Below are 13,519 nucleotides of genomic sequence, written 5' to 3' on the forward strand. Positions count from 1 at the left end.
ACTGTCTTCAGCTGTTTTCCCAGGTCACGGGCAGGGAGCTGGATGGAAGTGTAGCAGCCAGACCATGAACTAGTAACAATATAGGATCCTGGAGGTTTCGGGGTGAGGATGTAGCCACTAGGCTATAGCACTGCATCCACCAAGGCCCATTTTAAACCACAGACTTGTTCCACTGAATGTGGTTTGGGGAAGAGATACACATATTAGGCAATCATGAGCCCTGATATGCTCCCTGGAGCTGAGCTAATCCTTAAACGCAGGCAACTCTAAAGGAAGAGCTGATTGATTTCACCATAGATGGAAGATAGAGTCAAAATCAGCCCAGTACTTCCTCTGTCTGGCTCCTCCCATCAGGGCAGGAGAGAAGAGAGAATCTAACGTGCAAGCTGAGGGGAAGAGCAGTCAAAACAAGATAAAACAAATATTATCATTAAAATTATCTACCACAACAGCCAAATGGGAATTGTAAAAAGCTGACCAGCATCTTCAACAAGAAACATGACCCGGTGGACCAGGAGCATGATGGACAAGGAGGGACCATGCTGAGATGAAAGACTTTGGAGCCAGCTGCAAAAAGGAACAAAGCCCAGAAAGATTGCAGGGGTACAAGATGCAGAAGTGCAAAGCTACAAATTCCCTGTGGAGTTTGTAAAACACAGGGGATATGGACAATAGAATTTGGTACAGTGGAGGATATTTCTGAGTGTGCTCTCCAACAATGCAAAAGGAAAAACTGAAACTGATGGGAAGAAGAGTGGCAGACATGGAAACAGCAATGAGCCTCCTTCACATAGAAGTACAGATGACATTTAGAAGCCAGAGTTATTGAATGGAATAAATAACTAAAGGAAAGTTTCAAGGGAGTGATCCAGAACTTAGTCACCTGCACCTGTAGGTCCACAAGACTCATCCTGTTCCATAAAAACTGCAGGGAGATAGTCAACTGTTACTCATTATTAAAATGTTAAGGTGATGGAGAAGAAAGTCTTCCACCAAGTTGTCCAAAGAGGGTATAAAACTCATCTAGCCTCTATTTTCTCTAATTTATGTGCTGGAGGAGATTCTAGTGAAATTGGAAACAGGAAGCTCTGACCCGGGGTTTGTATGGTTAGCCTAGTGCTGTTAAATGTGAAGGTAGCATTAGTACACAGTGTCTCGGGGGATATACTAAGTATAGATTTGAGAAAGGACTTAGGATGCAGAGTGTGGGGGAGTTTGGAGAAAGTCCCAGATGAAGCAGATCACCTTGCCTAGATTTGTGTGATCTGCCTTCAAGATTCTTTGAGGTACACATGGTATGTAAACAATACTTCTTTGATTTATAGTTATTTTTTACACAAATATATACAACTTTTATGTACTAGTGGGATGTCACATGATGTCATGGTAGATGAATGCATTTTGCAGTCCCCCAAACCAGGTGACATGTATCTGTTCCCTGAAACATTTGTAATCCCTTTATGAAAACATTAAAAATCTTCTAGCTTTCCCCCAAACACAATGTTACCCAGATCATCTCCACCCCATGCTCTCTCTGTCCAGCTGTATCTTATGACCTGCAGCTCAGCCTTTTCCCATCTTTATCTGCATACGTATTTTTTTTTAACAAGAAACAGAAACTGTTAGCAAAAACCCAGAATTAATATAAAAGCAGTAAGCATAACCTAGTGAAGTAGATAAGGAAGACCTCATTTACACTGTTCTGCTGATGAGATACTGAGGCCCAAAAAGAGCTTTGAGGACTTGTGTGTAGCAGATTGAGGCCCTGGATTCATGTTTTTTGACTCACACTGAAGATATCAAGAAGCACCAGTGGCCTGCCTGCACATGGTGCCTTGAGAACCAAGTTGATGGGGAGATAGCCAATGCTGCAAAACCAACTTGAGTTGGTCTGTTCATTTATTAATCCAGTCAACGACATTTCTGTGTGTTGGGAATGTGTTGGGTGTTAGGATTAGAGAGATGGATGAGATGCAATTGATGCCTGCCCCCAAGAGACTCCTGGAGAAGGGCCTTGAAGGTCAGGATTCTAGAAGTCTGTGGTAAAGGCCCTGGAGGGGTAAATACCTAGGCCTGCCAGGCAAACCCAAAGTGCTGGTTCTTAGGCTGTGGCTGCCAGAAATATCTGGAGCACTTGGGAAAAAGCCGAAGTAATTGGCCTTGCATCCTGGATCCCTGTTGAGTAAGTGACCTCAAGAAGTTGTATGTACATCAAGCACTAAGGAGGCAGCAGAGAGGAAATTTATTTTGAAGATTTATTTATGAGAGAAAATGAGAGAGAGAATATGAGTGTATGAGTGTTCAATCCACTGGTTCACAACCCCAAAAGGCTGTAACAGGCCAGACTGGGCCAGAATAAAGGCAGGAAGCAGGGTCTCCATCCAGGTTTCCTATATAGGTGGCACTGGGCTGTTACCTGTTGCCTTTCCAGTTGCATTAGCAAGGAGCTGGATTGGAAACACAGTAGCCAGGATTCAGATTTGCTCTCTGATATGGAATACTGGTGTCCCAAATAGTAACTTAATCCATTGTGCCACAATGCCAGCCCTGATAATTTACTTCAGGTTAGGAAAATTCTTCCTATCTATTCTTTGGGACTTTTTTGGGTATGAGGCAATGTAGTCAAGAGTATTCCCAGAGAAGTGATGCTGTAGATTCAGGTTACTCTAAAATGCTTCTTGGTATAGACAAAGTCCCATTCCGGTGTTGAGCCTGGCAGAGCCCCTGGCATAAGAGATCAGAGTGGCTTGCCTAGCATCTCACAGCTGTGCACCACAGTGACAGTCTGCATTCCCACCTCAGTGTTCTTTCCAAGGCCGTTGCTGCCCTTGCCTCACCTCTCTGCTTCCTTGGGGCCTTCTGGGCAGTCATTTCCTAAACAACTTGTTTTCTAACTGCCCTTGCCTCCCACCTGAGTTCCTGCAGATTGCCATGCAAGGGTTAATTTTTGTTAGACCAGAGCCCTGAACCAAGTACAAGGGTGTCCATTGTGCTCCCTCCTCCCTCAGAGGAGTCCCTGCTGGAATGTGACACAGAAACACGTTTTTTTCACCCTGCCCCAGCTCCCAACTCTGTGTAAATGTGTGCCTGAACTCACATGTGTGTTGATAGCGATGCATCATAAGCGGCTTCATGGTTGTTTCCCAAAGTCACCAAAAAACTGTTGTGTGAATCTGGGGTGACAGGTATGTGCTAGGAGAGAAACTAAAGAACAACAGCTATGTGTGTTGGCAAAGTAAACAGGCAGGTTAGGTTTCTTTGCTCTTTGCTTTTGAAAGAATTTTCTGTTTTGTTTTTCTAAGGTGAGGGATACATATGCACACGAGGGCCTGGTTATCACCTGTAGGATAGGCACCTGATTGGGCCAGGGGCTGCTGTTGAAGTGTTTTGAACTATGGGTTTTGACTATAGCTGTGAGAAGTGAATTCCTCATTCAGCAAGAGCTTCATGTTATACTTTGATTGCTTACCCTTAATGTGGATGCTGAGGCAGGTGTAAATATTGTACAACCACAGTTGTTCGCAGTCCAGCACAGCCTTGCAGTTGACTTAGGAAAATAAGATCTGTGTACTCAAAACAACTAGAAGACAATGCAGCACTGGTGTTTAGTGGCCAATGATACAGCTGGATGCAATGTCAGTCAAGCAGGGAGGGAGTGTAGTGGTGCAGAGTTTACAAAATATTGTCATAGGGAAGTTAAGACTTGAGCATGGCCTTGGAAATACGGGAGGGCTTGGAATCTGTTTGCTGATTTGTTCATTCATTCCTTCATGCCACAAGCATTTGGAAAACATCAATTGTATGCACTGACCAGGAGGAGAAGATAGAATAGATTCTCTAAAAAACTACCAGTGTGGAAAGAACTCTCTGCATGGAATACCCTGGAGGGGGCAGCTTTTATTTGAGTAGGCATTTCAAGCTGATGACCAATGAACCCTGAGCTTGGGATCTTAAAGCAAGAACAACCTGAAAAGTCTGGGATGGACAAGGTCCTAAGCATGAACGAAACTGTGATTCTGTTTTATCAACAGTAATTATGAACACCGGCATTGCCTTGTTTCAGGTCCTCAACAGCAAGAGTCAAATTTCAGTAGGAGTCACTTGCCATGAGGTTCCCTTGTCTCTGTCACTCTGTGCCTTCATCCAGCCCTCATACCACTCACCACAGTTATCTTTGGAAAGTGCAGCTGTGATAGTGTCTGTTTCCACTCACTTGCAGTGGAGCCGTGGTCAGTCAGTGGACGTGGAGAATTTGTTTCCACCAAGCTCCACAATAAATAAGTGTTCCCAAGGCAACAGGTGGAGAATTTTTCTTTTTTTTTCCCTCTCTCTTTTTTTTTTTTTTTCTGTGACTGTCTTAATATTTGAGTTTTAAGCTTTGGAACTTAGTCTTCTGCATGTAATTTGTTACTGGTTTCTACAGTTTAAGAAATCCCAAAATGACAGCTTATAGATGAAGACACTTTTATGTCAGTAATACATGGACTACAACCTTCATCTGTTTATCTGTTGAGGACTTATCTCTTTGATTTCAACACCGGATCTGCCATGCTTTGTCTAGTGCAGTCCAGAGATCCAGAAGGATTTAGTTTAAGAAATTTACTTTTTAATATTTTTATTTATTTGAAATGTAGAGTTAGAGAGAAGATAAAGACACACACACACACACACACAGAGAGAGAGAGAGAGAGAGAGAAGCACCTAACTGCTCAGTTTAGCTCCCAGGTGGAGACCTTGTCTCCAGGGTAGCTTGGGTCACAGAGGGTATTCAGTGTTTATTCAGCAGCTTCTACAAGGATGCTCAGATTCTTATGGACGTGGCCTCTTTTCTTCCAGAAAAGCAATACTAATTGGATTTATCCCTGAGTGGAAGCATTTGCAAGTGTATCTTTCTGCAGAAATGAGCAGTTTCCAGGAGCTAGTTCAGCTCCAAGGCTTCTCTGGGGAGTGGAATCCATGGTGAGGTCCCGGGTGCCTTGCTGGCGCCAACTGCAAAGGTGCTGATTCTACAGGGAGCAGACACACACCCCATCTCCTGGTTTCTACTTCCTGAACATCTTCAGTGTGCCTATTCAGGCATCACTGGGTGTTTTCTAACTGGGTATATTTTCTGTCCAACTCTTTGAGCTGGCGGTCCTGGGGGCAGGGAGCTCATCTGTACAGGGATGTGTTCTGCTGGGAAACTGCGTGAAAGCCCCCACCAGCTGGGAAGGTGTGAGTGTGAGTTAACCCACAGCCTGAGGCACAAGAGTCTGATGTTTTGAGGTTTTGTGCAGTCTTGGGTTTGTAGGTGTTTTGTCAAGAATGAGCATTGTATTTCCTTTGCTCTTTGAAAATTATGAATATGAAATTGAGACTAACAGGAGACAGCAACTAAGGGTGGAGGATGGGTTAGCTGATCCCACAGTGGCTGAGAGAGTGCTTGGCTGGTTACTGTGTTCTCACTTGGAGGAAAGCAGAAACCAAGATTCTGTGAGAAGTCCTGGCCCTTGCAAAGCCTATAAAATGCTCCTTTTCTCTCCATCTTTCTCTTTTGCTTGCTTCTGTGTGGCCGTAGTCCGACTTCATTGAAGGACCCAGTAAGGGAATTAGAACAGTTGAGAATAGCAATTTTCACCTAGATAATTGAAAAGGATTAACTAGCCTTTTTGTCAATGGAAACATTTTTCGAATCTGTTTAAATCACAGTGTTGTGATTTTTTTCTTGAACTGTGTGTGTGTGTGTGTATTTTGCATTTTTCAAGACTCACTCCTAAGCTCTGATTTTTTTTTTAAATGTGGAAATAGAGGGAATACTTTCTTTGTAAAACTGAAATAATCTGATGGAAAATAATAAAGCCCAGTGGTCAGCTAAATACCCTGCCCCTGAGAGAATGGAGAGCTTGGCTGAAGTCAAGGCTGTGTTTAGCTCTGCAAAGCGCTCTTCACAGGGGCGAGGCAAAGTGGTGCAAGCCAACCAAATGCAGTTCCCACAGAGTGGAGCACCGACACTTCAGACTTCCCTTTCGTCATGGTTGGTTTTGGTGGTGACTCAGCCAGCTGTGGCTTTGCAGTAAGAAACCTCTAGCTTGTTTCTGGACTGGAGAACTCACTCCTCTTATCTTTATTTTGAGCCCACAGCTGTAAAAATGAATAACAGCCCATTACGAAGGCATGTGGGTGTCACGTTTCCCCCCTACTCCAGTGACATCCAATGCGGAGATGTGGTGTGCATATTCTTGGGCTTCCCTTTTTCTGATGCTGTGGATAAGTCAAAAAGGGCTTCTTGGATTTAGATTGAGCAACTTTGGAGTTCTTTTCCTTCCTGAAGAAACTAACACACTCTCTGCTTCTCAGTTGCAGATCTGATTTCTTCTGAACACCTCACCGTGTCTCCATCCCTGGGACTCTGAACCCCGTCGTCAGAACACTCGATTCTTGGAATTTTGGGCATCCTTTCGTCTCACATTTTTTTTTCCTTTGCCTCTCCTGAGAACTCCTGGAAATTGTAGGATTATCATGGAGTCCAGGGAAATACTAAGCAGCTCCCGGCAAAGAGGGAGCGAGTCGGATTTCCTGCCCGGCTCCTCCAGTAAGGTCCCGGTAGCTCCTGGCTGTGCAGGAGACACTTTGCTTTCCACTGCAGGACCCGGAAAGGGAATCCCAGTGGGTGGAGAACGAATGGAGCCAGAAGAGGAGGATGAACTGGGCTCAGGGCGGGATGTGGATTCTAACTCCAATGCAGACAGTGAGAAATGGGTGGCAGGAGACGGCCTGGAAGAACAGGAGTTTTCCATCAAGGAAGCAAACTTCACTGAGGGGAGTCTGAAGCTGAAGATTCAGACGACAAAGCGGGCTAAGAAACCCCCAAAGAACTTGGAGAACTATATATGCCCACCTGAGATTAAGATCACCATTAAACAGTCTGGGGACCAGAAAGTGTCCAGAGCTGGGAAAAATAGCAAAACCACCAAGGAAGAAGAACGAAGCCACTCCAAAAAGAAGGTAGGAAGCCGTATCTTTTAGGTTTCTTTTGCTTGTTTCTTTGTTTTTGCCATTTTTAATTCCAAAATTTGGGGGATTATTTATCTTACTTAACATTTCATCTGAATTAATGATTTTCTTGCTGGAATAATCAGGGTCTGCAGAAGAAATGTCTCGGATGCAAGTCTAGTGTAATGTTTTATTTATTTTATCTTCTACTCACCTAAAAAATAGCTACTTGAATTACAATGCTAGAGAGGCTTTTTGTTTTTTGCTTTTTTTTTAAATTGCAAATAATTGGTTGGGTCAACTAAGTTGTAACAAAATTTTAAGAGCTTTTTCTTTCAATTTGATATTTGCATTGGTTCTCGTAGTCAGCAGTGGCATGTTTTAAAAAAAGATCAATCAAAACAGTGAAAAACTGTTACAATCTCCTCTTGGTTTCAATCATCAGTACTGTAAATCTTTCTTAGATGAATCATGCCCCAGACCAAGAAAGCCCGTCTTTACAGAAACTAAGACTGTTACAAAGCTGAGAGATCATCACGTGGAAACCACTGATGAACATCAGAACTGGAACTGGAGAAAGAGAAGGGGCAGGTGATTGGCCTGAATCTTTATCCAACATCCTGAACTTTTAAGATTGAGTATCAGATGAACATAGTTAACTGTTATTCTTCTCCTGAAAATTAAGGATCAATGTACAAAGCTCTCTAGAGAGGGTGGGGGCTGCCCATTACTAGGGAAAGGGGGCATCTATGTTTCCTTGCATTTATTTTGCATTTCAAGAGTCACATGTCTTTCCTTCCTGGGAGGGTTTGTGACACTCAGGCAGGGTACTAACAGACTTAGCACGTGAAGCTTGTTTTTTTTTTTTTTTTGGTTGCATTCAACAATCTTTGGGGCTTAGGAATACTTTTGACAGTTTGAAGGTTGTGGTTTATAGTGGTTAATCCCAGTTTCTGGCTTTCTTTCCTTGACATTTGATCATTCATTTAGGTTCTACCAGGGTAGATTAGTTAAAACGGCTCAAATGAATGAATAATTTTCCTTAATAGCCCAAAGGTGGTCTGCAGTATTTCTTGAGTTGCAGAGTAATCCTGTTCGATAAGACCACTAGGAATCATTGTTTTATTTAGCTGCGGCTTGGGTCCTTCCTTATGAAAGCTGTTTTGACTGATTTCTTGCATTTAAGATAAAAACAAATTATGGGCTATAACAAACTTTCTAAGGTGAGGAAATGTTCATAATTTTGCCTGGGAAATCTGCACTGGTATCAAAGCTCTAAATCATGTATCCAGGAATCCTATCAATTCCAGATTAACCTGAATAGGTGGTTAAATTACTTTGACATTTTAGGAGGCAAAGAAACTTTTAAAAATAGACTTGTTTTGCAGAAAATAGAGATCATACTATTCCTTTTCTCTAATGATAAATTTCTGGTGATTTCTGGATTCTCTATTATAAAATTAAGTTTTCTTAGCATATGCAGAAACAGGATCTTTTTTGGTAAGAAAATACAATAGATCAAATCATGTAATACTTTGTGAAGTTTGGCTTTGTGATTGGAGCTCTCCAGTTTTGAGAATGAATGCCTTCATCGTTGGCCAGATATGGCCAAGCTTTGTGTGCAGGTGGGTTTTTTAGGGATGGGCAGTGCTTAACACTGTGGTAACTATTTCTCTCAATCCCCATCACAGCCAGAATAGGAGCAGCCAGCCTACAGTTTTGAATGTGTAAATCTAAATCCACCCTTCCCTAAGAGAGAATAGATTGTCCTGATCAGATCTGATTTTCCCCTAAAGCCACAGATTGTTCCCCAAAATAATCTTCTGCCCATTTCCACTGCCTTGGAATAATTCTTTGGAAGTTGTGAATTTGTAACATAGGGAATATTTTAGAACCAAAGTGTGCAGTGGATTTTTTGTTCTCATGTGTGATGTTATTAGGCTGGTACTTCTCATCCAAGAAGCTGGGAACCTTTTGGGAGCTTTATTGAGAGAGATACAATTGCTTCTTTGAATTTGTGATCTGTCAAGTAAGCATTTCCCTGCTTCAGCAGTTGGAGGGTGCAAAAAGGAGGACTGACACTTAATGCACAATGCTGTTTAATGATGACATTGTGATGAGAAGGTCTCAGAGTCAGAAGCTTTCTTCCTATATTACATCGCCGTTGTTCCTGCATTTATTCATGACTTTATTTACTGTTACTTTCCAAAGATGAATGGCTGAAACTATCAGCGAGGAATCTTACATCTTTGATAGATAACATAAACATTCTCTGATCTCTATTATATTTGAATATAAATTTAATAGCCTTCTGATTCCTGTTTTCAAGCAGAGGAAGTCACAGATGGAAGCTGAGGTTGAGATGAAACGCTTTCCTACTATTTGAGTTGAAGAGTTCAATGGCATCAACTTGCAGAATGTATTTACTTATATGAATGAAGAGTATGTGGTTGGTAATTTGGGATAGGGAGGGGATGAGAATGGCCTTTTGTAAGTGACAGATGAGCATCTAACCCTGAAATCAAGTCTGACAGACTTTCTTTGAAATGAGGTCAGCCACTCTGAAAAAGTGCACCCCAGAATCACGTCCTAGGATAGGAGCTAGGCCAGGGACCTGGCTGAATTGGTGCTTGAGCTAGTGGAGACTTCTACTTGGGAGTGCTCTAAGTGCTTGCTTGGACTAAGAGGTGGCCATTTGCAGATGAGAGCCAAGTCATTATTTTGTCAAACTTTGCTTGTTTTTATAAAGTTTACAACCAAAGAATAACTTTTACTTTTAAAAATATTGGTGGAAAATCAAAAGAAACTGTTTGTAACATAGAAAGCTAAATAAAATTCAAATACAGTGCCCATAAATAAGGTTTTATTGGAAATGAGCCAGGTCCACTGGCTTGTGTTTTGTATATGACTGCTTTTGTATTACAGTGGCTCATGGGAATGATCTGGAAAGAGTTGCCATGGCCTTCTAACTTGTTTACTATCTGGCCCTTAGAAAAATATGCTTATTGACCTTAGATTTAGGGGAAAGGCATAGGATTTCAGGGTAACACGATTTTGTTTTAGTGTGTGTGTGTGTGTGTGTGTGTGTGTGTGAATAATTCAGTTTCCAAGTTTGGAGGCTGGGGGAACTTGGGTGTTACATTAAGTGCTTTTTATTTTTTTCCTTTTTGAGTGAGCCAATTAATTTTGTTCAAGTCATTGCTTGACAGCCAGAGGCAAAGACAGCTTATATTGGATCCCAAATGATTTTTTTTCAATTTTTTTTTTAAAGAAAGCTCTGTAGAAAAATGATAGCACGGCTTATATATCACATGCCAGCCTCTGCTAGGTTAACTCCAGTTGGAAATGTTCTACTGCTTTTGGATAAAAGGTTATATTTCTGGCATCATTAAGGGGGTTCTCCTAGGTTTCAAACTTATCACTGACCCTCTAAGTCGATGGGACCTTATTAACGGTTAGAGAGCATGCCCCCTGAGTGGTAGGATGTGAGAAGAGACCCATGAATACACCATTTCACCTGGCTCAAGGCTGCATGAGCTTGTTTAACAGGACAAGTCTGCTCTCTTCCACACAGTAATGGTGGGAAAGTTTATGATGTATGGATTTATATGAGGGGTGGGAACAGCATTTGATAGGGAATAGGGACTAAATGCAGGAGTTGAAACATACTTGGGGCTCCAGAAGTGTCCCCTGGGCAGATTGAGCTCAGCACGTTGTCTCTTCCCATATCTCTGCTCTTTGACAGAGGATCAACACTGTTGTATCTTCAACTTGTTCAGGTAAGTGATATAATAACATGTACTTCCTCTAGCTCCATTCTAGCTCACTCCATTACAAATTAAAGAGAATGTGACAATGAGTCTCTAGAAGCAAGTTCAGGTACCAAAACAAAGAGTGTAAAATGTACTATTAGTGGCAGAGTTGTGAGGAGACTCCAGGCTGGCAGTTTGACAGTTTTCCTTTTCTTGGAACAGAGGGAGTCAGGGACACCTTCCTAGGGTCAACATCAAGAAACATGGACATGTGGACAGAAATTCTGGACAAACTCTGTACAATGTCTCAGGGCATTGGTGATGGTAAGGTAGCTTGACAACAGCTGACCTTGTATTTGGATCTTGGGTATAATCTTATTTGAGGATCAGTTTTTTTCAAATGTCAAATGTAGATGATTATTTCTACATGATTGTATCATTCAGCCTCTAGTTACTACAAGGAAATACCTGAGACAAGTTACTTAGGAAGGAAAGAGGCTTGTTGATCCCTTAGAACTCCAAAATGTGAGGAGGAAAAGCCACATAGTAAGCAAGAAAGCAGGGAGAGTGAGTGGATGAAAACCAAGGCTTTTTAAAAAATCCTCTCACAAGGACCCAAGGGGACACTTGAGAACTATATTTCAGACATGTCCCCAGTGACCCAAGGAGCTCCTACTAGAGCCCATGTCCCAAAGCTCCTGTTACTTCTCCATAGTGCCACTCTAGGGACCAAGTCTCTGACACCAAAAGCCCTTCCCACATCCAGCCATGTCCGTGAAGCTGGAAGGAAGATTTTTTTGAACAATAATAACCAAAAAGAATGACTTGCAAAGCACACAGGATTAAGCTATTTGGCAGTTTCTCTTCTTGCTGCGTTCTCAGTCAGTCCTCAGAACAGTCCTGTTTATTGACAGATGAGGACATTGAGCAGTAGGTGGCAGGGGCAAAGTTTTAAGACAAGTCTATGAGACACTACATTTCATGCTGAATCCCTGTTGCTATTTTACTGCACTCTCTGAAATTGGGGGATTGCTGAGAGGAAAGGACACACCTCTCAACTTTCCTGCCACATTAGCTCGGGATGACATGATCCTATCCTGACACATGCTCCTAGGGTGTTTGGGAGTGGTGTGTGTAAAGTCTCAAGAGCTGAAGTTCTTTAATTAGTTGCTTTACTATACTCATGATTTGTGTTTTGCTATTGGTGAAAACATGTCTTATATTTAATTTCTTTGTACTTAGTGTATTCCCTTCAACCTGATGGAAGAACTTACTTGCTAAAGTGCCAAGGACTTTTACGTGATACTCATCAGACACCTGATTGTAGAAACACTTTCACGTTTGAGCCTCTCTAGTCCCACCAATACCAGCATCATGCATCTCTCGACAGTGTTTTCATCTCAGTGCTCCATACCCCCATTTGGGAGCCTAACGGTGCCTTCCCTTATTTACTCATTCCTCAGACAGCATACTCTTTGTGCCAAACACATAAAGTAGGAAGGGTGGGGGAAAGATTTTACTGGTATAATAAATGGAAAGTGGAGTTGTCATCAGATTACATAGAGTCGGGAATATCAAATAAGGAAATGGGTTTGGATTTCATTCTGTAAGTAAGAGGAATGCTTGGCAGGCTTTGGATGTGGGCAAGTAGATGGGTAAGGGATCTGTGACAAGGTGCAGAAAGTTTAGTGTGGTAGAGGTGGAATGCTGTCAATGAGATGGAACCACTCTGGGATGATGCATTTTTCCTGGAGGGATGTGGAGAGGCACAGTTTTCTCCTGAGTCTTTACGGTTGCCTACAGAGCTGAGGAGCATGTAGTCTGTGGGAGATGGCAGTGGATATAGCTGCAAGAGGTGGTTTTGCAAGTGGTCAGACCAAGTACCTTTGACTTGCCCCTCCTCCATGCTGACAAGTGGCCCTGAGCATGCAGCCCATAGCATCCACTTTCCTTGTGATTCAGGTCTTCTTTCTTTGCCTTCATTTTCATCAGTACTTTTCTGCCACACCCAAATATGTTGCTTGATGAGGGCTAGGTTTCCCTTCTCGTGGAACTGGGAATGTGGCATTGTGAACACTTTGGGGGCATGCACATCTTTTGCATGGAACTCTAAAACTATTCAGAAGAGCAACTCTCATCAGCATTTCTTCATGAGAAGCCACATTTCCCTTCTGGTTTAATTTTATTTTTATTCCCCAGAGAGGTGTGTGTGTGTGTGTGTGTGTGATGTGTAATTTTTAAGCTGTAGATCCCTATGCATTCATCAGAATGCCTGGAAGCTTTGTTTCCTTGTGGGCTTCCCTCTAGTTGTTTCAGAATGAAACACAGCATGGGCGAGTGACGTATGATCCTTTCCATGAACTGTTAGTCTCCCCAGAACAACAGGGAACATCTGATGTGTTGAGCTGGAGGTATGAGGGGAAGAACATTGTTCTTGGAGACAGGATCCTTGGGCGCTGGCTTTGCATCTGTTATTAACAATCTCAGCAAAAAAAAAAAAAAAATGCTTTTACTTCCTTGGGTCTCTGCGCATATTAAAAGAACAGTTTTAGAATTATTATAGGGTGGCCAATGTTGTGGTATTGCAGATAAAGCTGCCAGCTGGGACTCCAGCATGTCATTTGGGGACTTATTCATTTCCTGGATGCTCCACTTCTGGTCCAGCCCTCTGCTTATAGCCTGGGAAAAGCAGCAAAAAATGACCCACGTGCTTGGGCTGCTGCTACCAACTTGGGAGATTCTTTTGTTGCAACTCCTGGTTTCAGACTGGCCCATTACAGCTATATGGAGAATGA

At 42.4% G+C, this 13,519-nt stretch overlaps 1 protein-coding gene across 1 annotated transcript in view; it reads left to right on the forward strand.

Annotated features, from left to right (window-relative positions):
• The window catches only part of SETBP1 (SET binding protein 1), a 338,546-nt gene that overhangs the window by 13,851 nt on the left and 311,176 nt on the right, over nt 1-13,519 (forward strand). The window contains exon 2 of the mRNA XM_040984958.1: nt 6,337-6,984. Coding sequence (XP_040840892.1) covers nt 6,499-6,984 — 486 coding nt within the window. The 5' untranslated portion in view covers nt 6,337-6,498. The remainder of the gene's footprint in view (nt 1-6,336; nt 6,985-13,519) is intronic.

Source organism: Ochotona curzoniae, unplaced genomic scaffold (assembly GCF_017591425.1).
Source record: "Ochotona curzoniae isolate NIBS_2020 unplaced genomic scaffold, NIBS_Ocur_1.0 contig_43, whole genome shotgun sequence".
Taxonomy (NCBI): domain Eukaryota; kingdom Metazoa; phylum Chordata; class Mammalia; order Lagomorpha; family Ochotonidae; genus Ochotona; species Ochotona curzoniae.